Source organism: Myotis yumanensis, unplaced genomic scaffold (genome assembly GCF_028538775.1).
Source record: "Myotis yumanensis isolate MYYU_CA2020_CCGP unplaced genomic scaffold, mMyoYum1.0.hap1 SCAF_15, whole genome shotgun sequence".
NCBI classification, from domain to species: domain Eukaryota; kingdom Metazoa; phylum Chordata; class Mammalia; order Chiroptera; family Vespertilionidae; genus Myotis; species Myotis yumanensis.
In genome coordinates, this window is record NW_027223766.1 from 8,009,165 (window position 1) to 8,033,553 (window position 24,389).

Below are 24,389 nucleotides of genomic sequence, written 5' to 3' on the forward strand. Positions count from 1 at the left end.
AAAAATTAAAGTTGGAGGATATCCACTACTTTATTTCAAGACTTACTATAAAGGCAGAGTAATCAAGACAATGAGGTAGTGATATAAAAATAGACAAAAAGATGAATGGAACAAAATAGAGAGTACACAAATAAACCCACACATATTTGCTCTACTGGTTTTTAACAAAGGTACCAAGGAAAGTCAATGAGAAAAAAAGAGACTTTTCAGCAAGTGGTGCTCAAACCAAAAAAGTGAGGGGGGGAAATAACTCCAACCCTTACTTAACACTCTACACAAAAGTAATTAAAAATAGATTACAGACCTAAACGTAAACGCTAAAAACTATAAACTGCAAAGCATCTTGAAGAAAAATAAAAGAAAATCTCTGCACTCATGGAATAAACAAATATTTTCTACATAGGATATAGAAAGGAGGAACTAGTTGGAAAATTGGTAAAATGCATTTCGTCGAACTTTTAAAACTTCTGCTCATTGAAAGATACTGTTAGGCAAATGAAAAGGCGAGCATCACGGCAGTGTATGACTGCCTCTTTGTATCTCTCCTTAACTCTACAACTAGTCAAACACCTATAATCCCACAAACATTCCTCTGCTCAACACATTAGGATACCTAAGAGATCCACACATCAGTACATTAGTACATTAGAAGGTGGGCATATTATAAGACGTACGGAGGCAGGCTGGGGGGGTAGAACAGAGACAGTGCCTATACCTGCTCTTCCCTGGCCACCATGGGTAAGCTGTGGCCGCAGTGAACAGAGTAGCAGTGGAGGAGACAGGGTATGACCTCTCACAACACAGACCATGATAGAGGAGAGGCAGCAGCAGTGTCAGCTCCCTCCCCCAAGCACAGTGGTGCACTCGCCACCAGAAAGGCTGGTAGCAGCAGTAGACACATCTCCAGCCTCCCACACACAGTGCAGCAGTGCCAGCTGCCCAAGGAGCCAGGTAGCAGCATGATTAGCTAATGAATGGGGTCTCCTCTCATCTGCCACCTCCCCCCAATGATGGTGGTGCCCTGAGACACAGGCAACCTGAATACGGCGAGGGCACCACACCAGTCACCCAGGCAGCGACTCCCACAACCATAGCAATGTCCCCACCTACTGTGACCTGAGAGGCACAAGCAGCTCATGTTAGAGAAAACAAAAACTTGCACTATTGCACCCTCTACTGAAAAACTAAAGAAAGACCTTTATTATCAACATGTTGAATTGTTAAAATCAAAACAGTACCTAATTAAGTGTTCACTATTCTAATGCACTGGCAGAAGAAACCATCAAGTACCATGAACAACCAAGATAACAAGGTATCACAGAAAAAATGAAATTCTCTAGAAACCCAACTCAAAGTCATAGTGAACTAAATGATAAGAGAATTCAAAATAGCAATCTTAAAGAGACTCAATAACATACAAGAACACTCAGAAAGGCAGTTTGATGCACTCAAGAATAAAATAAATGAACAAAAGTCATACTGTACAAAGAGATTTAAACTAGAAAAAAGAACCAAACAAATTCTGGAAGTGAAGAACTAAAATGAAATGAAGAATGTATTACAAAGCACTGGAAATAGAGAAGACCATATGGAAGAAAGAATTAGTGAGCTTGGAGATAGAAATTGTTCAGATGGAAGAGGATAACTAAGATATCTTTAAAATGAAAGAACTCTACGAGAACTGTCTGATTCCATTAAAAAGAGCAACATAAGGATGCTGGGTATCCCAGAAGGAAAAGAGATGAAGAATGAAACAGAGAACCTATTCAAATAAATTATCGATGAGACCTTCCCAAGCCTAGGGAAGAAACCGAACACACAAGCATAAGAAGCTAGCAGAACGCCTAACTTTCTCAATGCAAAAAGAACTTCTCTCCAAGATACATAGTATTAAAACTGTCAAAGGTTCATAATAAAGAAAGAATTTTCAAGGCAGTGGGGGGGAGGGAAAAGTAACCTATAAAGGAAAAACCAACAGATTATCATCAGATTTTTCAGCAGAAACTCTACAGGAGAGAATAGAACAATATATTCAAAATATCAAAAGATGGTAATAGCAAGACAATCATACTCCATATAACAAAGTTATCCATTAGATATGAAGGAGAAATAAAGGCTTTCAAACGAAAACTGAGGGAACTGACCACCAAAAGACCTGCACTACAAGGAATGTTGAAAGGAGCTCTTCTACCTGAAACAAAAAGAGAAAAGTACATGAAACAGAGTAAAGTGAAACACACAGACAGAATAAGAGAAAATGCAACTACATTTCAGAAGAGGGTACTAAACATATAATTATAATATAAAGTTTAAAGGGGGAAAAAGCAGTGAAAACAACTATAGCTACTTCTATTTCTTCACAAACACACAATATAAAAAAAGATAATTTGTGCTAATCCAAATATAAATAGGATGAGGTAACTGGTGGAACCGGTATAGGCAAATGAAGATAACATGCTATCAGAAGAAACGACTATTTTTTCAAACTGATATATATACTTTTTTTCACTTTGAAAGAAATATATTTATCTCACCTTTTCCTGAACAAGTAAATGGCTTTGGTCATTTGTACAAAGATTCTAAAAACTGGCTTTCAGCCAAATGAACGTTACCATGACAAGCTTGAGCTCTGACTCAATCCCTGTGAAGTCTGCTCCGATGGCCTAGGCTGGACATCTAAGCCTGGAAGATGCCTCTGGCAGCTCCACGCTTTCCTCCCCTCCCCTCCTCAAATTCATATTTTAAACCATCCCTATGGTAACCACAAAACAGAAATGCAGAGCTCAGACGTGAAACACTAAAAAGAACGAAGTGAAGAAAAACATTATAGAAAACCACCAAACTAAAACAACACACAAAAACACAAGGTAAAAGAAACAATGGAGCAATCAGAAAATATATATAAAATGGTAATAGTAAGCCCTCATTCTATCTAATAATAGACAAACATGGTAATTGACCATACCTCCACTACGCTTCCCATTGGCTAATCAGCAGGATATGCAAATTAACTGCCAACAAAGATGGCGGCTGGCAGCCACGAAGCTGAAGCGAACATGAGGCTTGCTTGCTCCAGTAATGGAGGAAGCCAAGGTTCCCCACCTGCCCCGGCCCAGCTCTAAGCTCTGGAAGCAACAATGTTTCAATTATAGAAGCCAAACAAACCCCAGATACCTGCTTTCAGCTGGCCATGGCCTCAGAGCTTAGAGCACCAGTGATGGCAACAGAGTCTCAATTATAGAAGCTAAACAAACCCAGATACCTGCTTTCAGCCAGCTGCAGCCTCAGAGCTGGAGCCGGCCTCAGAGCTGGAGCCGGCTCTCAGCTTCAGTAACAGCTATAGAAGGTAAATAAATCCCAGAATTTAAAAAAAAGGAAAAAAAAAAAAGGCTGGGAGCTTCAGTCACCTGCCAGCCTGAAAACAGCCCTCAGCCTCTCACCCAGACTGGCCAGGCACCCCAGTGGGGACCCCCACCCTAAAGGGGTGTGGCCAGCTGCAAACAGCCATTAGCCCGTCATCCAGGCTGGCCAGGCACCCAAGCGGGACCCCCACCCTGATCCGGATCACCCTTCAGGGCAAACCAGCCGGCCCCCACCCATGCACCAGGCCTCTATCCTATATAGTAAAAGGGTAATATGCAAACTGACCCTAACAGCAGAAAGACTGGGAGTGACTGGTCACTATGACACACACTGACCACCAGGGGGCAGACGCTCAATGCAGGAGCTGCCCTCTGGTGGTCAGTGCGCTCTCACAGGGGGGAGCTCTGCTCAGCCACAAGCCAGGCTGATGGCTGCCAGTACAGCAGTGCTGGTGGGAGCCTCTCCTGCCTCCTCAGCAGCGCTAAGGATGTCTGACTGCAGCATAGGTCTGCTCCCCGCTGGCAAATGGACATCCCCCGAGGGCTGCCAGGCTGCCAGAGGGATGTCTGATTGCCATCTTAGGCCCAATCCCCCGGGGAGCAGGCCTAAGCCAGCAAGTGGTCACCCCCGAGGGGTTCCACACTGCGAGAGGGCACAGGCCGGGCTGAGGGACCCCCCTCCCCCCGAGTGCACAAATTTTTGTGCACCCGGCCTCTAGTATATTAATAATCAACCTAAATGGAAATAGAAACCAAAAGACCAAAAGCAGCTGGATGAATTTTTAAAACAAGACCCAACTATATGCTGCCTTCAAGAGACTCATCTCAGCTCCAAAGACATAGACTCAAAGTGAAGGGGTAGAAGCTGATATTCCAAGCAAATTGCATCCAGAGAAATGTGGGGTAACCATACTTATATCACACAAAATAGATTTCAAGAAAAAATTGGTAAAAATTTAAAAATGATAAAGGGATAATAATCCACCAAAACGACACATCATTTAATATACTAGAGGCCCAGTGCACAAATTCATGCACAGGTGAGGTCCAGCCAGCCCGGCCCCAATTGGGGCCAGGCCTATTGGGAAGAGTAGATGGTGGATGATTGGCTGGTGGGTCCTGCTTCCAATTAGGGTTGGGGGCTCAACTGGGGGTGGGGCAGCCATGGGGAGGGGTTGTGGGTGGTGGGCCATCTGGCCCCGCCCCTGAATGGGGTGTGGAGGGGCCGATTAAGGGTCAGTGGCTGGGGTAGGGGCTGTGGGAGGTTGGCCAGCCAGCCCCTCCCCTGATTGGTGGGGGGGAGCCAATTGGGGGTGGAGCTGGCTGGGGGAAGAGGCCGAGGGCCGATCGGGTTGGTGGGGGCTGATCAGGGGTGGAGCCAGCCATGGGGAGGGGCTGTGGGCCGTGGGCTGGCCGGCCCAGCCCCCAAATGGGGTGGGGGGGAGCCCGATCGGGTGCCAGTGGCCTGGGGGAGGAGCCATGGGTGGCTGGCCACCGGCCCTGCCCCTGATTGGAGAGGGGGGCCAATCAAGGGCAGAGCTGGCTGGGGGGAGGGGCTGCAGGTTGGCTGGCCGGCCCCACCACCTATTGGGGTGGGAGGGGGGCAATCAGGGGCAGGCCCAGCCAGGGGGTAGGAGCTTCAGACCAATTGGGATGGTGGGGTCCCACTGAGGGCAGAGCGGGCCAGGGGGAGGGGCCTAAGCCATAGTCCAACATCCTTAGCACTGTTGCGGAGGAAGGAGAGGCTCCCACCACCACCACTGCGTTTGCCAGCCATCAGCCCCGCTTGTGGCTGAACAGCGCTCCCCCTGTGGGAGTGCACTGGCCACTACGGGGCAGCTCCTGCATTGAGCGTCTGCCCCCTGATGGTCAGTGCACATCATAGTGACCAGTTGTTCTGCCATTCAGTCAATTTGCATATTACCCTTTTATTATATAAGATATGCATAGCCCATGGACACAGACAATAGTGCGGTGAAGGCCTGGGGTGGGGCAAAGGGGAAAAAGTGGAAGACATATGTAATACCCTGAACAATAAAATTTTTTTAAAAAGGGCTAAAATTAAAAAGACCTACAATACCAGATGTTTATAAGGATGTGGGGTGACTGAAACTATCATGCATTGCTGGTGAGAATGTAAAATGGTGCAACCAGCTTGGAGAAGAGTTCAGCAGTTTCTTATAAAGTTTATAAGAAAAACCATGTGACACAGCAATTCCATTTGTAGGTTTTTACTCAAGAGATAAAAAAGTGTGTCCACAAAAATACTTGGTCACAAATGTTCTTCGCTATTTCATTTAAAATAGCTCCAAACTGGAAACCATGTAATGTCCATAAACAAATCATGATATATCCCTACAATGGCAAACTATCTGTGTCAAAGTTCAAATTGGTCTTCATGTGAATTTAACTACCACTTATAACATTGCTCCAAACAAAACTTTTATTGTGACCCTTCACTTTTCCTTCAAAGCCAACCTAAGAAATCTAATTCTGTAACAGCCAGGCTGAACAGCAGGTATTTCCAGACTCCTTCCGATGCTCTAAACCAGCAGTCGCCAATCAGTGGTCCGAGGACCACTGCTGGTCCGTGAGGTCCGAAAGGTTGGCGACCGTTGCTCTAAACCACAATCCCAAGCACATTCTCTTTAGCCAACTGAGACATGTTTCCAAACTTGCAGGTTCAACCACATTCTATCTCAGCTGTGGGCAAACTACGGCCCTCAGGCCAGATCCGGCCCGTTTGAAATGAATAAAACTAAAAAAAAAAAAGACCGTACGCTTTTATGTAATGATGTTTACTTTGAATTTATATTAGTTCACACAAACACTCCATCCATGCTTTTGTTCCGGCCCTCCGGTCCAGTTTAAGAACCCATTGTGGCCCTCGAGTCAAAAAGTTTGCCCACCCCTGTTCTATCTAGATGGAAAACGCCAGCCCAGCTGGTGTGGCTCAGTGGCTGAACATCAAACCAACCAGGAGGTTGCTGGTTCAATTCCCGGTCAGGGCACATGCCCAAGTTGTGGGTTCAATCCCTAGTAGGGTGCATGCAGGAGACAGCTGATCAATGTTTCTCCCTTGTGGATGTTTCTATCTCTCCCTCTCTCTGAAATCAATAGGCAGGAAACACCCAAGAGCAAATGGGCTCTCCCTGTTCTTGAAGTAACATAAACACAAGCACCTTATTTAACAGCTGACCCTCACCTCTAGGAAGATGTGTTTCCTCATCCCCACCTGGATCTCTCTGGCTCAAAGAAGGCCAGACATCCTAGCCATTCTTTCCTTCCCCTCCTCATTACAACTTCTGAAGACTCTTAACTCCGAGGCCCTGATCACATCTGCTTCTTCCTAGCTTTCTTTCAATCCTGCTGCTATCCAGACGACTGATTAATAACCAAGCTTTTTACCTTTAAATACTACAGAAGCTAATGAATCAACCTGTACTTATTTTTCAAATGCGTTATGCACAAGATTGGAATTTACTTTTTTTGCATGGAAAAAATATTTTTAAGTGTTAGTTAAATTTTAGTACCTGTTTCAGAAAAGAGTCCAGAGCTGAATGTGCAGCTTTTTTCATTTCTATGTTTGTGTGGCTGCACCATTTTGACATGACTTCAAATAAAGAAACGTAGTTGTCCAGAAGGCAGGTGCTAAATTGAGATGCGTGCAGGGTAAATAAGTATAAGCCAGCTGCAAATGCAAATATCATTGTATTTAAAATAGGACCACAAAATGCACAACAAAGAACCAAGAAGGCTTCAGTACATGTCAAAATTAAAACTACTCATGAAGACCCGGCATCATTGCACTATAATGCCCTAAGATCCTGATCAGAGTTCAAATGCCGCTATCCTCCACTTGAATCAACAGGTCCATGATTTCGCCAATTACCCCCAAAGCTCAGAAGTAGGAGCAAACCATCTGTATGCCCTAAATTATGCTCTAATTTTTTTAAATCATGTAATCTAGGTGTGACCATGTCAACCAAAATGTGTACTAAACACAAAGTCCCCCAAAACCTCCCCTCCTTCTCCTGTCCTAACCTACTTTACCTTCTCCTTCTCTGCCCTCTCCTCTTTCTCTCCTCTCCTCTCTTTTCCCTTAGACCCGTGGTTGGCAAACCTCGGCTTGCAAGCCACATGCGGCTCTTTGGCCCCTTGAGTGTGGTTCTTCCACAAAATACCAGGTGCGGGCCGCACGTACAGTGCGATTGAAACTTCGTGGCCCATGCACAGAAGTCGGTATTTTGTGGAAGAGCCACACTCAAGGGGCCAAAGAGCCACATGTGGCTCGCAAGCCATGGTTTGCCGAGCCGCAGCTTGCCGACCACTGCCTTAGACCAGTGGTCGGCAAACTCATTAGTCAACATACAATGATTGAAATGTCTTTTGAGAGCCAAATTTTTTAAACTTAAGCTATATAGGTAGGTACATTGTTATTAACTTAATTAGGATACTCCTAAGCTGGCCTTTGCTAAAAACGTCCTCAATTTGATTGAGGTACGTTCGCCGAGGTCGACCCCTTCCAACTCTCCCATCCACACTCTTCTTGTACACTTGTTTTGTCTATCTCCTTTCATTCATCCTCTCTATTTGTCCAAACCATCTCAACATACCTTTCTCAATCCTCGACACTACATCTTCTTTCACTCCACAACGTTCCCTAAAATTAACTTAATAAACTTTACTTAAAGTTTTAAGTCAACTTCGCACTGTTCGTGCGCACCCGAACGTGGTATTTTGTGGAAGAACCACACTCAAAGGGCCAAAGAGCTGCATGTGGCTCGCGAGCCGCGGTTTGCCGACCACTGCCTTAGACCAACTGCTTATGGCATGTCAGCCTCAGTTCAGGGCATGAATCAGCCCTAGAGCCACATTTACTTTCATTTGTAGTTTAAGTAAAAGTTTACTAAAGACATTAATTTAATAACAAATTATTCTACTTCATTAAATATAGAATCTTACCTAAGGGCACTGCATATCTCTTCAGATCAATCTATTTAAAAAAAAAATTACCATCAATGTTTGACAATCACAAGTCTCAACTGTAAAAGAATTCAAATAATATTAATTCACCTGAGGATGAATTGCCTTTAATGCAAAATCAAAAATCTCCCTTGAAGTCTGGGGATCTGGGGAAAGAAAAGAAGCTCTGTTATAAATCATAACATTATCATCTGACAAACCTCACAAATGACTTTACAAGTAACAACTTTATTTCAGACAGCTTGACCTCTATATTAACCCCAACAGTCTCTTGTAAATTCAGGAATAACAACTTCTATCATTAAATTCAGCTAGAGAGCTGCAAATTATTATTACTGCTGCACAATTGTTATTTCAGTAAAGTAAGAAGAAAACCTGGAATAATAAAGACATAAGTTTATATTTCAACTTACTTACAAACTGTTAGATAATCTCTGAGCCTCAGTGTTCTTATCTGTAAAAGGGGGCACTAAATATTTTATTTTAGAGATGTTTGGAGAATTAAAGAGGGCCAAACACATTATTATTTTCCCAATATGCCCAAGCATTTATTCTACACATAGTAAAAGCCAACTAATTATGGGAATTACAATAATGAAAATATGATCGGAGATCGAAGATGGCGGCATAGGTAAACACCGGAGATTGCCGCCGTAAACAACCACTTCAAAAATACAACTAAAAGTCGGAACGGACATCAACCAGAACCACAGGAAGGCTGGCTGAGGAGAGACTCTTCAACTAGAAGCAAAAACAACAGCATTCCGACGCTCAGAGGAGGCGTAGTGTGGAAAATTTAAAGGTACGGTGGTGCGGTGGTGAGGTGGTGCGCGCGCAAAGCGGGCTGGCGGCTGAGGGCGCGGTTGTCGTTTTCAATCAGGAGTGAGTGTCAGACTCTGGGCTACAGATCCGGGCGAGTCTCTAGGGACCCAGACTCAAACGGGAGAAGCGGGACTGTCTGGCTACGGCCCCTCCGAGGTTTGCAGCGGTTGCTGGGACAGAGAGGCAGAACCCCTGGGGACGGACTGAGAGCGGCCATAGCGGCTCCCTCCCCCCGCCCTGTTGATCCCGCCCGCCCAAGCCCTGCGCACAGCCATTTGCCGATCGCCTCAGGCAAAGGCTGGATTAGCGCCTCCCCAGAAGACAGACGTTTTCCGCACAGCTGATTCCTACAGCCAGTCGGCCTGGTGGTCAAATCCCTCTAGTGTTAACTACAACAATTAAGGCTTGGCTAGAACAAGACTGCGCACAGAGACCACAAGGGGGTGCACCAAGAAAGCATAAAAGATGCGGAGACAAAAAAACATGACAGAAATGGAGGATATGGAGCTAAGAATCGCAATTTTGAGGGCTTGCCATAAATTTGTGCAGAGCCTCACGAAAACTAATGAGACCCTCGATGCTACGATAAAGAAATTAGAAAGTAAGCATACACGGACTGAAATAAAGAATATTATACCCAATAGCAGACCAGAGGAGCTCAAGAATCAAACCAAAGATTCGACAAAAAACACCCAATTGGAAAAGCAAAATGAAAAAAGAATCCGAAAGTGTGAAGATAGTGTAAGGAGCCTCTGGGACAGCTTTAAGCGGTCTAATATCAGAATTATTGGAGTGCCAGAAGATGAGAGACAGCAAGATATTGAAAACCTATTTCAAGAAATAATGGCAGAAAACTTCCCCCACCTGGAGAAAGAAATGGACTTACAGGTTCAAGAAGCGCAGAGAACCCCAAACAAAAGGAATCCAAAGAGGACCACACCAAGACACATCATCATTAAAATGCCAAGAGCAAAAGACAAAGAGAAAATCTTAAAAGCAGCAAGAGAAAGAGGCTCAAATACCTACAAGGGAATACCCATACGACTGTCAGCTGATTTCTCAACAGAAACTTTGCAGGCCAGAAGGGAATGGCAAGAAATATTCAAAGTGCTAAATACCAAGAACCTACAACCAAGATTACTTTATCCAGCAAAGCTATCATTCAGAATTGAAGGTCAGATAAAGAGCTTCACAGATAAGGAAAAGCTAAAGGAGTTCACCACCGCCAAACCAGTATTATATGAAATGCTGAAAGGTATCCTTTAAGAAGAGGAAGAAGAAGAAAAAGGTAAAGATACAAATTATGAACAACAAATATGCATCTATCAACAAATGAATCTAAGAATCAAGTGAATAAATAACCTGATGTACAGAATGAACTGGTGATTATAATAGAATCAGGGACATAGAAAGGGAATGGACTAACTATTCTTGGGGGGAAAAGGGGTGTGGGAGATGCGGGAAGTGACTGGACAAAAATCATGCACCTATGGATGAACACAGTGGGTGGGGAGTGAGGGTGGAGGGTGGGGTGGGAGCTGGAAGGAGGGGAGTTATGGGGGGAAAAAAGAGGAACAAATGTAATAATCTGAACAATAAAGATTAAAAAAAAAAAAAGAACAATGGAAAAAAAAAAAAAAGAAAATATGATCTTTAACCTTATTACATATTATCTAAAAGGGGAGATAAAACAGGCAACCAATTATACTCTGAGGCTCTAATCCTGGCCTGATTGACATCACAGTTATTTGTATAACTGTCTCCCAAGAGGAGTCACTGCAGCTGTGCAGAAATCATACTTTATTCATCACTGAGTTCTCTGCTCCTGTAACAGTGAATTGCAAACAGCAAAGGTTCAAGAATTGTGTGCTTTGATTGCCAGGATTGATATATTTGAAAACACAGCCCAGATGTGATAGAGGGTGAAGGGGTCAGAGAGAAACACTGTCATGTTTGGAGGATAACGCCATGAAAGACATACCAAAAAAAAGCTACTTTGGCATACAAAACAAGGAAAGATTTCTTCCGGCAATGAAGACAGGCTTTATAGGCAAGGTAAGCACCTGAGTTGGACCTAAAAGAATAGGTACACCAGTTGGGAAAAAGGTCATTCGATAGAAAGTGACAATGTACACAGAAGTGTGCAGACACAGGGCACCAGGCACTTTTGGTCTAGAATGAGTGAGCTTTGTGAACATAGTGGAGCCCAGGGATTCAAGGGCCTGAGTGCTCAGCAGTGGGAATGAACGCCTTCTCAGCCTCCATGCCTTCTCCCAGGCTTTGCTTCCCCTGTCCACTCTCCTGTGCCATCTCTCCTTCCCATGAACTGCTTCCTCTACAAGCATACTCAACTGAAGCGGCCCTTGTTGAGCTGGACCCACTCTGCCACTCTGGTTTCTTTGCATTCAGACACCTCCCAGAGTAAGGCAGTACCACACTCCCTCGTCCAGATTCTCCTTATATCCTTGCCTTAGTCTCTCTGCTCTTTCTCTCTAGCTAATCTTGCTCACACTCATAGCTTTACATATTATCTCTATATTGAAGACTTCCTAATTTGTACCTTGAAGTCTAATTTCTCTTGCAAGATCCAGTTTTACACATGCAACTGCACAGTAAACATCTAAGCTTGGATGTTCCATAGGTTCTAGGTTTTTGCCTGAAATCTGGTCCTTTCCCATCCCACCCAGCTTAAAAACCAGATTCAGGCAGTCCCTCTTAAAAGGCAGGCAAACTAATTTACATGGTACTGCTCCCTTTGAGCTCCAGCAATTGGCAGGGGCATTGGGGAAGCCAAGGACATCCGACGAGGAACTGGACTGTCTGGCATTGGGGCAAGAACTCGGGGGCAGCTTTCTCCCAGACAGAGGTGCTCACAGGGGTCATTGTTCCCATACTGAGACCTCCCCCACCACAGAGTGGACTGGTAGCCATATCTGAGTTTCCATCAGCCTGGCCCACACTGTTTGCTCTGCCCTGGTGATTCCCTGAGACTCCACCCCAGCCAACTTGCAGCCCTGCCCAAGCAGTTTGCAGATGCTTTTCCATATGAATAGCCTGTCCTGACTCAGAGCTCAGACCTTCCTAAAATCTCTTAAACAAGCAGCATCTAGCACAGCCGTGGGCAAACTACGGCCCGCGGGCCGGATCCGGCCCGTTTGAAATGAATAAAACTAAAAAAAAAAAGACCGTACCCTTTTATGTAATGATGTTTACTTTGAATTTATATTAGTTCACACAAACACTCCATCCATGCTTTTGTTCCGGCCCTCCGGTCCAGTTTAAGAACCCATTGTGGCCCTCGAGTCAAAAAGTTTGCCCACCCCTGATCTAGCATCAGCATGCCCCATACGTATCAATAAGAGGCCCAAGGCCCAGCACTAGCACCAGCCTGCCTTGCTTCACAGCTTGGCCTCACCTGGGCACCTCCAAGCCCAATACAAGTATCAGCCATCTGCAGATTGCTTGGTAGCTCCTGCCAGGTGGTCCCAGGCAGTGGCCGACTTTGCACCTCTCTGGAAGCCCTAGAGCCAGTGCACACGCTGGACAGCTTCAGACCATAACAGATTACAACTCTACACATCCACAAGCACCACACTCAAGGGGCAGACTCAGTGAACACGAAAGCCTCCCTAAAGCAAGTCCTGCTCCATAGAGGTGCATAGCAGCTCTTCCACTGTAGTCACAGCTGTTCCTCACAGCCAATTGGACTGGAAGTCAACCCCTCCAGTGAGGCCAACAGCAATCAAAGCTCAACTACAAGACTGTGCACACAGCCCACACAGGGGCGCACCTAGAGTGCCCAGCTCAAGGGTCTGGGGAGGCTGAGCCACTGGGCCTAACAGGACACCTATTAGACAAGGCCAGGAGACATAGCAGCTCTACCTAATACAGAGAAACAAACATAGGGAAGCAGCCAAAATGAGGAGACAAACAAACATGTCACAGATGAAAAAACAGAAGAAATCTATGGAAGCAAGCAAATTACTGGATACAGAGTTCAAAACAATGTTTCTAACGTTGCTCAATAATCTTTTTTTTCCCACTTTTTTTAAAATTTTATTTTATTATTGCTCAAGAATCTTAATGAGAGCTTCTAGGGACTCAAAAAGATCCTCAAGGGACTTAGGAGACATTCAAGGATCTCAGTGAGAAATTCAAAGACATGAAAAAGGACCAGTCAAAACTTAAGCATACACTAACTGAAATAAAGAATAATTTACAGGAATTCAACAATAGAGTAGAGGATTCTGAGAATCAAATCAACAATTTGCAATATGAGGAAGCAAAAAACACCTAATCAGAAGAGCAAAAAAGAATCCAAAAATATGAAGACAGTGTAAGGAGCCTCTCTAGAACAACCTCAGGCATACCAACATTCGCATTATGGGGGTGCCGGAAGGCCAAGAGAGAAAGGTACTGAAAAATTTGAAGAAATTATGAGAGAAAATTTTTCCTGCCTGGCGAAAGAAATGGACTTACAAGTCCAGGAAGCACAGAAGGTCCCAAATAAGAGGAACCCAAAGAGGCCCACACCAAGACACATCATAATTAAAATGCCAAGGATTAAGGACAAAGAGAGAATCTGAAAAGCAGCAAGAGAAAAGCAGTTAGTTACCTACAAGGGAACACCCATACGACTATTATATGCCCTGACCGGAAATTGAACTGTGACTTCCAGGTTCTTAGGCCAATGCTCAACCAGTGAGCCATGCTGGCTGGGCTCAAAATACTTTTTATAAGGATGTGCAACGAACTCAGTGAGAACTTTAACAGCTAAAAAAGGAGATAGAAAACACAAGGTAAGTTAAAAATGAAGAATCTAATAAGTGAAATGAAGAATACATTAGATGAAATTGATAGATTAGATGGTATAGAGCAGCGATGATGAACCTTTTGAACTCGGCGTGTCAGCATTTTGAAAAACCCTAACTTAACTCTGGTGCCGTGTCACATATAGAAATTTTTTGATATTTGCAACCATAGTAAAACAAAGATTTATACTTTTGATCTTTATTTTAGATATTTCAATGCCATTTAACAAAGAAAAATCAACCAAAAAAATGAGTTCGCGTGTCACCTCTGACATGCGTGTCATAGGTTCGCCATCACTGGTATAGAGTATGGAATGAGAAATTTGGAAACAAGGTAACAGAAAATGCCCAATCAGAACAGCAAAAGGAAAAAGAACCTTAAAAAATAAAAGTAGTTTAAGTGACCTCTGGGAAAATATCAAGCATAACAACATTGGAATCACAGGAGTGCCAGAAGGAGGAGAGAGATAACAAGGAACTGAAAACCTATTTGAAGAAATAATGACAGGCCCTAGTCCATTTGGCTCAGTGGATAGAGCATCGACCTAAGGACTGAAGGGTCCCAGGTTCAATTCTGGTCAAGGGCACATGCCCGGTTGCAGGCTGGATCCCCAGTAGGATGTGTGCAAGAGGCAGCCAATCAATGATTCTCATCATTGATGTTTCTCTCTCTCCCTCTCTGAAATCAATAAAAATATATTAAAAAAAAAAAAAAAGAAACAATGACAGAATACTTCCCTAACCTGGTGAAGGAAATAGACATACAAGATAAACCCAAAGAGGTCCACACCAAGACACATCATAAGTATAATGCCAAAGGTTAAAGAAAAAGAGAGAATCTTAAAAGACAGTTACCTGCAAGGGAACTCCCATAAGACTGTTATTTGATTTCTCAACAGAAACTTTGCAGGGCAGAAGGAATTGGCACAAAATACTTAAAGTGATGAAAAACAAGGACTTACAACCATATTTGCTGTCATTTACAATCGAAGCACAGATAAAGAACTTCCCATATGGGGTGGTGGGGGCTTGCCCAGGGTGCGGGGGGCAGGGGAGTCAACCAGGGAAAAAGGAGACATATGTAAAGCTTTAGACAATAAAAAAAAAAAAAGAACTTCCCATACAAGAAAAAGGTAAAGGAGTTCATCACCAGCAAACTAGTAGAACAAGAAATGTTAAAGGGACATCTTTAACAAGGAGAAAAAAAAGATTAAAAAAAATATGAAGAAAAAAATGGTAATAACTACATACCTATCAATAAACCCTTTAATATACATGGATTAAACGCTGCAAGCAAAAGATATAGGGTGCCTGAATAGATAAAAAAAAACAAGACCCATACATATGCTGGGTCCAAGAGACCCTCTTCAAGATCGAAAGACACACACACTGAACGTAAAGGAACTGAAATAGATATCACCTGCAAATAGAAACAGAAACAAAAAAAGCTGTGGTAGCAATACTTACATCATCAAAATAGACTTTAAATCAAAGGCTATAACAAGACACAAAGAAAGACCCAACAATTCCACTTCTGGGTATTTATCCAAAGAAACTCAGAACACAATTTCAAAAAGACTTATACACTGTATATCACTATCTTCACTGCAGCATTACCTACAATAGCCAAGATATGGAAACAACCTAAGTGGCCATCGATAGACTAATGAATAAAGTAGAGATGGTACAGACACACAATGGAATAGTCATAAAAAAGAATGAAATCTTGCCTTGGCCAATGCAGCTCAGTGGTTAGAGTGTCAGCCTACACACCAGAGGGTCACGGGTTTGATTTCTGGTTAAGGCCACATACCTGGATTCCAGGTTCAAATCCCACCCTCAGTCAGGGTATGTGCAGGAGGCAAACAATCAATGTGTCTCTCTCACATGAATGTTTCTTTCTCTCTCTCTCTCCCCCTTGCCCTCCCTTCTACTCTCTCTAGAAATCAATGAAAAAATATCCATGCCCAGCCAGCAAGGCTCATTGGTTGAGGGTCGACCTATGAACCAGGAGGTCACAGTTTGATCACTGGTTAGGGCACATGCCCAGGTTTTGGGCTCGATCCCCAGTGGAGGCTGTGCAGGAGGCAGCTGATCAATAATTTTCTCTCATCATTAATGTTTCTATCACTCCCTCTCCCTTTCTCTCTGAAATCAATAAAAAAATATTTTAAAAATGAAAGCAATAAAACAATAAAAAATAAATAAATAAATAAATAAAAATGAAAGCAGGTTCTCCAACAGATATCTGCACACCCATTTTCCAGCAGCATTACTCACAACTAGAGGCCAGTGCATGAGATTTGTGCACTCGGGGGGTCCCTTAGCCCGGCCTGTGCTCTCTCGCAGTCCGGGAGCCCATGGGGGATGTCCAACTGCGGCTTAGCGCTGTCAGTCGGACATCCTTAGCATTGCCGCGAAGGCAGGAGAGGCTCCCGCCACTGCCGCTGCGCTCGCCAGCCATGAGTCCAGCTTCTGGCTGAGCAGCGCTCCCCTTATGGGAGCACACTGACCACCAGGGGGCTGCTCCTGCGTTGAGTGTCTGCCCCCTGGTGGGCAGTGTGCATCATAGCGACTGGTTGTTCCACCATTTGTTCTATTTGCATATTAACCTTTTATTATATAGGACTAGAGGCCCAGTGCACAAATTCGTGCACAGGTGGGGCCCCTCAGCCTGGCCGGCAATCGGGGCTGGCCAGGGGGAGGCACCCCAAGAGTTTGGCCGGCTGCAGGAGGTTGGTTGTGGGAGCGCACTGACCACCAGGGGGCAGCTACTGTGTTGAGCGTCTTTCCCCTGGTGGTCAGTGCATGTCATAGCGACTGGTTGACAGGTCGTTCCGGTTGTTCTGGTCGCTTGGTCATAACAGTCACTTAGGCTTTTATATATAGACTAGAGGCCCGATGCACAAAGATTTGTGCAAGAATGGGCCTTCCTTCCCCTGGCTGCCGGCCCCACCTTTGCTCCAGCCGGAGGTACCTTTCTGCCTTCCCACGCTGCCCATAGGCCCAGAGTGGCTGGGGACTGTGTGGAATGCCTGCGTCGTTGCCATGGTGACAATGCAAGCATCCTGCCCCCAGCCACTCAGCACCTGCATATGCAAATTACTCGCCATCTTTGTTGGGTTGATTTGCATGCTCACTCCTGATTGGCTGGTGGGCATCGTGAAGGTATGGCCAATTTGCATCTTTCTCTTTTATTAGTGTAGATAGATAGTGAAAGTGTAGTAGCAATCCCAGTGTCCACTGATGTATAAATAGGTTAAAAAATGTAGTATATATACTCATAAAATTGAGTATTAGCATTAAAAAGGAAATTCTGATACATATTACAACATGGATGAACCTTGAAGACATTATGCTAAGTGAAATAAGCCAGCCACAAAAGTTACATATCATGAGTGCATTTATATAACCTTGAAATAACAAAATTCAAGATGAAGATAGATCAGATGTGGTTACAGTAGGAAGGGGGAAGAAGGAGAGGTGAATGTGGCTATAAAAGGTTAGCAGGGAGGATCCTTGTGGTGATGGACTGGTTAGTATCTTGACTGTGGGGGTGCATACAAAAATCTACACATGATAAAACTGCCCAGAACTAAATCCAGATACAAAAGTATATGCACATAAAACTAGTGAAACCTGAATAAGGTCGGTAGATTTTTTTCAAAGTCAATTATGTTGGTTGTGCTATTATACTATATCATTTGCCAAAACTGGGTGAAGAATAAACATAATCTCTCTGTATTATTTTTCACAACTGCATGTGAATCCAAGAATAAACATAATCTCTCTGTATTATTTTTCACAACTGCATGTGAATCCAAAATTGTTTTAAAAGTTCAAAAAATAAATGGGCAATTTATTTTAGACCTACAATTTTTGAATAAAGAATCAAGTGAAGTCAAGCAATACCTTCTTCCATGGATTTAGTGAAATTGCACATAAGTGATGACAATCCCTTCAAACATCCTGCTACAACAGGTAGTTTGGGCTCTCTTACTGTTGACGTCATCTAAAAGGAAAGTTTTAAGAAGATACCATTAAAAAAGAAAAATACAACCAAATCTATGGAAGCAGAATATCATAAAGTTTACATACCTGGGTCTTAAGCTCACCCAGAAAAGCCCGGAACAGTTTTTCTGAATTATTTATCATCTCACTAGGATGAACTTCCCCTAATACTCCTAAGAGCTCATATATTTTTTCTATAACTGAAAAATAAATTTTAGGTAAATAAAGATCTAAAATAACATTTAAAAATACAGCTACTGTTAACAATTCAATGTAATTACTTCCAGAATACAATAAAAATATGTAAATTTAACTAAAATATAAACTTAAAAAGAGCTCAAAAAAATAAAATAACATTTAGATAAATAACAAAAATTTACAAATAAGAAAATGAGAGGATGTTTAGTTCAAAGCAAAACATACAAAAATCTAGTTTTATGTACTAGAATATTTCCTGATAAGTTTTATGCAAATCTAATAACATAAACAAATTACATTTGACATGTTTTGTGAGATTTATATTTAAATAAATCCATTTATAAAGATTAAAATTTTTATAAGCAGAAGTCTTTACACATTGTTTTTGTAGGTTTCCATTTTGGTTTATTTTCAGCAAAAAAGGATTCATCTATAAAACATGTAAGTACCTTGACAGAGACAAACCTAAGTTTTATACTAATAATTTTTAATGTTAACTTGTTAAAATATTTTAAAATACCATTTAAATGCATCTCACCTGTATCTGGTATTTTTGTTTTCAATGCAAGTTCTCCATAGAATTTGCTAAATAATTCCCCAACTCTAAATTCATCCATGAGTCTAGAACTTCTCAAAGTCTGAAGTAACTAAAGAAATACAAATAAGCATTGGCTCAAGAGGAAAATAATGAAAAGGCATCAACTACCTAAGTAAGTATGTATACAGCAAAGTTCCAGAATCATGTGTCTCCAGGGGACTTATGCTTGGTCTCTCAGACTATTTGATAGGTAGGGGCTAAGGTGGCGATATAAGAACAGAGGGGAGATACAAAGGGGAATAGGGTGTAAACTTAATTTTACTTTGCAAGAAACCAGGAACATGAACAAAACCATTCTCTTGGAGGCACTTAAGAACCAACAAGACCCGAAGGAATTCTAAAATAGAGATGCAAAAAGAGAGATCCATCTAAGAGAGAGATACAAGTGAGAGTCCCAATGACTACTGAAATACAATATACAGACCCATTCTCATGGTAAGGTTCTAGGAAAAAACTCAGAGATACAATGAGATATATTTTGGCAATTCTTAATTTTAAGAGAAAGGGTAATGAAAGTAGTGGAGGAGCAGTAAATGTCTTAGTTATTTTCCCCCTTCATTCTCCTCAAAACGCAAATACTTCTTTTGCTACCCAGAAGAGACTGAGAACAAAAATACCAAAGTATAGTTAGATGATGATTGGGAAACGTGCATTTTATTCACACAGAAATGTCATTCGAGCCTATCCTCCAATATTTCTAACCCAAAATTCCAATTTTCAGTTTTTTAAGTTATATGTTTAATATAGAATGCATGTATTTAGAAATATAAAATTACCTTAATAAGAAGTTCAAGGGCTGGAATCTTACATTTAGCAGCTTTATCTTTTGTATAAACACTGGTACAAGTATTCTAGATTTTAAAAGGAGACATACCAAAAAATCAATGATATCTAAAACTACATCTCTGAGAAGAGTAATACCAATATGTGCCATAACACAATTTATTATTTAGCTGTTAAAAATAACATCAGAGTATATAAATATACAGAATTAAAATTACTGAAAACATTGATGCAAAATGCAATGGGAATAATATTAATAACCAAAGTAACAAAGTCAATGGAGACCTCAGCAGGATAGAAAAAAAGTTAAAGTTATTCCTCTTTCTGTATTTCCCACAGCACTTGTTGCCATATATCAAGAAAGAAAGAATGAAAAGCAAAAAAGGTAACTAATGCAATTTGGAGAAGAATGGCTGGGACTCTACAGTGCAGTGCAATGAAAGCAGCAGGAGCTTTGGAAGAAGGCAACCTAGTGCCAAGACTGGGGTGGGTTTCTTAACTTGTAAACTAGAGAGATGAAGTATAACAAAGATTTGCTAAATATTAAGGGGCAAACTACACATTAAAGAACTTTGTAAACTATGAAATACTCTATAACTGTCACTCCTACCCTTGAGACAATGTTTTTAAATATTAAGATTCCAATCGAGAAAGATTAGAAGTCAAAAGAGAATAAAATCAAAATCTGCTAAAAAAAAAAAAAAAAAAAGACTGATAAATCATTAAAAACATTTTCTATATTAGAGCTACTTATAATTTACTAGAGGCCCAGTGCACGGAATTCAAGCACTGGTGGGGGGTGGAGGGAGTGTGGCCTGCAGGTATGGGCCCACTATGGGAGCGCTGCTCATACTGGTCAGCCAAGCAGTGCTCCCACTGTGGGAGTGCACTGACTACCAGGGGGCAGCTCCTACATTGAGCGTCTGCCCCCTGGTGGTCAGTGCGTGTCGTAGCAACTGGTCGACCTGTCATTCTGCTGTTCGGTTGCTGGGCTTTTATTATGTAGGATAAGATAACTTCTTATAAATTACCATAAACTAGATACATACTTCTTCATCAACACTGAGCATCCAAGAACAAGAAGCAAATTTGGACAAATAAAAACAACTTACTTCAAGATGTGGCACTTGTTGAAAGCATAAATAAGTCTAATAAACAACAACTTAATTCATGACTACTAGTTCCTTAGTAAGTTATGAGAAAACCTTAGGGAAGGCATGTTGAAAGAGAATGGGGGGCATAAAACAGGCAAATTTTTCAGATTGTTGTCAAAGAGAACATGAACTATAAGAAATATGAATCGCCCTAACCGGTTTGGCTCAGTGGATAGAGCATCGGCCTGCGGACTGAAAGGTCCCAGGTTTGATTCCGGTCAAGGGCATGTACCTTGGTTGTGGGCACATCCCCAGTAGGGGATGTGCAGGAGGCAGCTGATCGATGTTTCTAACTCTCTATCCCTCTCCCTTCCTCTGTGTAAAAAATCAGTAAAATATTTTTTTAAAAAGAAACTAGATTTAAAAAAAGAAAAGAAATATGAATCTTACCCTTGGGAAAAATTCTTTAAAATTTAAAGTGTTCTGAAATCTCCCCACAATTCAAAAATATAACTTATTTTGGCTTTTTATAAAACCATTACTGATCCTATGTAAAAAAAAGTTATCAAATAGTTTTTGACAATGGCCTTAGCTTATTAAATCTAAAAAAAAAGAATAGTCCACTTTATTTCTAACACAATCAAGCAGAAATAAAAAGACAGAAATTAGCCAAAACCGGTTTGGCTCAATGGATAGAGCGTTGGCCTGCGGACTGAAAGGTCCCGGGTTCAATTCCAGTCAAGGGCATGTACCTGGGTTGCGGGCACATCCCCAGTAGATGTGCAGGAGGCAGCTAATCGATGTTTCTCTCTCATCGATATTTCTAACTCTCTATCTCTCTCCCTTCCTCTCTGTAAAAAATAAATAAAATATATTTTTTAAAAAAAGAAATTAAATAAAAACCCAAGTTGAACTCACACCATAAATTAAAATGAAAATTGATAAAACTATGTTTTCTCCTCCTTACCTTAATATCAAGAGAATAAGGTGTGATCTTCTGGCCAATTTTTTCTAAGAAAATACATAAAAATTTTAGGATTTCTTCTCGACAATCACGAAACTATAAAAAAAGAAATACACATTGTAGTAATATGAGTAAGATTAAGAGTCACTTCAACATAAAGGAATATGCAAGAAAAAAAAATGAAAATGTTCAACTTACTTCATCAATGCTAAGTGATTTCCGAACAAACACAAGCAAACCGAAATCTTTGGAAAAGACTAAGGAAGTCTGTAATGCTGGACAAAAAAAAAAAGAGGTAAGAGAGCTACTGAGGAGCACTCCATCAACCCACCCTGAAGGGATTGCATGGCTCTCAATCCACCTTTTTAAGTTATAATATGCTGACCAAAGGCTGATGCATGTAGGCAAGGAAAACAAAATTCTAGATGTTCTACCGGGATGGGTGGATATGTCACACCTGTAAATTTACTAACTTTACAGGGGGAAAGGAAATTAAGGTTGTAAATGGATTTAAGGGTGTTAATCAGCTGACCTTAAAATGGGCAGACAATCCTGGATTACCTGGTGGACCCAATGTAATCACATGAGAGAGCCCTCACCCGTGGAGGGAGGAAGAGTAGACACGGGAAGACAGAAGAGCAGGAGAGATTCCTAGCATGAGAGTTACTTGACCCCCTACTACTGGCTGTAAAGGTGGAGGAAGGGGGCCAGAGACAGAAGAGATGTAGGTGGCTTCTAGAAGCAAGGAATGTCAACAAGAAAAAAGGGACCTCGGGACTACAATGGCAAGGACCTGAATTCTGCTTAAAAACCTGAATGAGCCCTAGCTGGTTTGGCTCAGTGGATTGAGCGGCAGCCTGTAGACAGAAGGGTCCCAGGTTCGATTCCAGTCACGGGCACATGCCGGGGTGGGTTTCAGGCTCAATCCCCAGTGGGGGGCGTGCAGGAAGCAGCCGATCAATGATTCTCTCTCATCATTGATATTTCTATCTCTCCCTCCCTCTCCCTTCCTCTCTGAAATCAATAAAAAATATATTAAGAAAAAAACGTGAATGAAAAATAAAACGAATTCTCCCCAAAAGCCTTCAAAAAGTAAAGTGGCTCTGCCTGGTACCTTTGCTTTAGCTTGGCGAGACCCGTGTTGGCTTCTGATTACAGAACTGTAATATTAATAAACCTGTGTTGCTTTAAGCAGCGATAGAAAACGAATGCACTGCTCTATAATCTCTCAAGTGAAAGGACATGCATTGAATATTAGGAGTAAACTTGGAAGATTTTTTACATAATTCTGATAGTTGTTAAATTTTTCCCCATTAATATATCCTTGACAATATACAGATACTATTGTAGCATCTTGTTTAAGGTATTGTTTATTTCTCCACTACATTTATTTTATATTTTATTGATTTTTTACAGAGAGGAAGGGAGAAGAATAGAGAGTTAGAAACATCGATGAGAGAGAAACATGGATCAGCTGCCTCCTGCACACCTCCTACTGGGGATGTGCCCACAACCAAGGCACATGCCCTTGACCAGAATCGAACCCGGGACCCTTCAGTCCGCAGGCCGATGCTCTATCCACTGAGCCAAACTGGTCAGGGCTATTTCTCCACTACATTTAGCAACGACCTCTTATGAAGAAAATCTCACCTATCTTTCAATTAAGAAGACACACCAAAGAGAAGTTCTGCTTTTTTTTTAAGGGGTATCATAGACGTTTCCAAGCAGTAATGTATTTTTAAGTGCTTTAAAAAAGCAATTTTACTACAAAAAAATACGTTCTCGTCCAGGCATTGCTAAAAAGTTAAAAGAACAGCATGACTTTTCAGTTATACTTCTGTAATGTTCCTCAAAAAGTAGGAACAACAAATGTAAAAGTTTGGAAACTGGTGAGTGTAGGCCAAATTACGGTGAAAGAAAACACTTGACTCTCGTTCTTTCTCCCCACTTTGACAGCAATGGTTGGCAAATTTAGGGCATTTTCACCAACTTTCTTTTTAAAATGCTTCTCTGGTGTTAAAAGCATTTGCCTAATGGCCTTTTATACCTAGCTACCGAATGTATGAGGACCCACAGCCAAACATCTGGACTTCTAAACTCCGTGGGAGAGACGGGGGACTGGGAACCTGCAGCCCCGCGGAACCCCGGCATCACCCCCGCCCCGGCACCGGGCGCCCCACGGTACCCACCCAGCACGGCGGGCCCGGCGCTCAGCACGCACTCCTGCCCCAGGCCCCGAATCAGCTGGTGACTGGCCAACGCGGCGCCGCAACGGTCAGCAGCGGACAAGGACTCCTGCAGCTGCAGCAGGGAGCCCTGCACGCCACCTGCAGGGTCGGCCATGACGCCAGCCTCGACCCGCCGAGAGCGCGCCCCCAGCCCCGCCGGAAATGTAGCGGCGCAGGGAGGCGGGCTCCGGGGCGGGGGCGGGGGCGGGGTTTCCCAGAGCGGGGCGGGGCTGGGGGCGGGGCTAGCGGGGCGCAGTTCCTAGAGCGGGGGCGGGGCTGGCGGGGCCGGAGGCCTTCCCTGTAGGAATGGCCCGCTTAGCGGTGAACTGCTTAGAGTTCTGACAGACGGAGGAGTGCGTGGCATACGGCACACTCAGCGCGCGTTCACTGAAGCTTAGGGAGAAACAGGAATCCCACGGCGCGCCTAAAGCTGGGGTCTTTGGCCGGGATCTACAGCTTATCCCCTGATAAAGAGTGAAAATGCATTTGGAGCGTCTTTAGAAATGAAATGCTTAAGGGATAAACAAGTACA

At 42.7% G+C, this 24,389-nt stretch overlaps 1 protein-coding gene across 1 annotated transcript in view; it reads right to left on the bottom strand.

The window, feature by feature from the left end:
• Positions 1-23,972, bottom strand: part of PRKDC (protein kinase, DNA-activated, catalytic subunit) — a 199,887-nt gene extending 175,915 nt beyond the window's left edge. The window contains exons 1-10 of the mRNA XM_070392843.1: positions 23,819-23,972; positions 21,828-21,904; positions 21,633-21,725; positions 19,565-19,639; positions 18,729-18,837; positions 18,080-18,192; positions 17,894-17,993; positions 8,439-8,494; positions 8,328-8,358; positions 6,896-7,053 (exon numbers count right to left, since the gene is read on the bottom strand). Coding sequence (XP_070248944.1) covers positions 6,896-7,053; positions 8,328-8,358; positions 8,439-8,494; positions 17,894-17,993; positions 18,080-18,192; positions 18,729-18,837; positions 19,565-19,639; positions 21,633-21,725; positions 21,828-21,904; positions 23,819-23,972 — 966 coding nt within the window. The remainder of the gene's footprint in view (positions 1-6,895; positions 7,054-8,327; positions 8,359-8,438; positions 8,495-17,893; positions 17,994-18,079; positions 18,193-18,728; positions 18,838-19,564; positions 19,640-21,632; positions 21,726-21,827; positions 21,905-23,818) is intronic.
• Between the last annotated feature and the right edge of the window lie 417 nt (positions 23,973-24,389).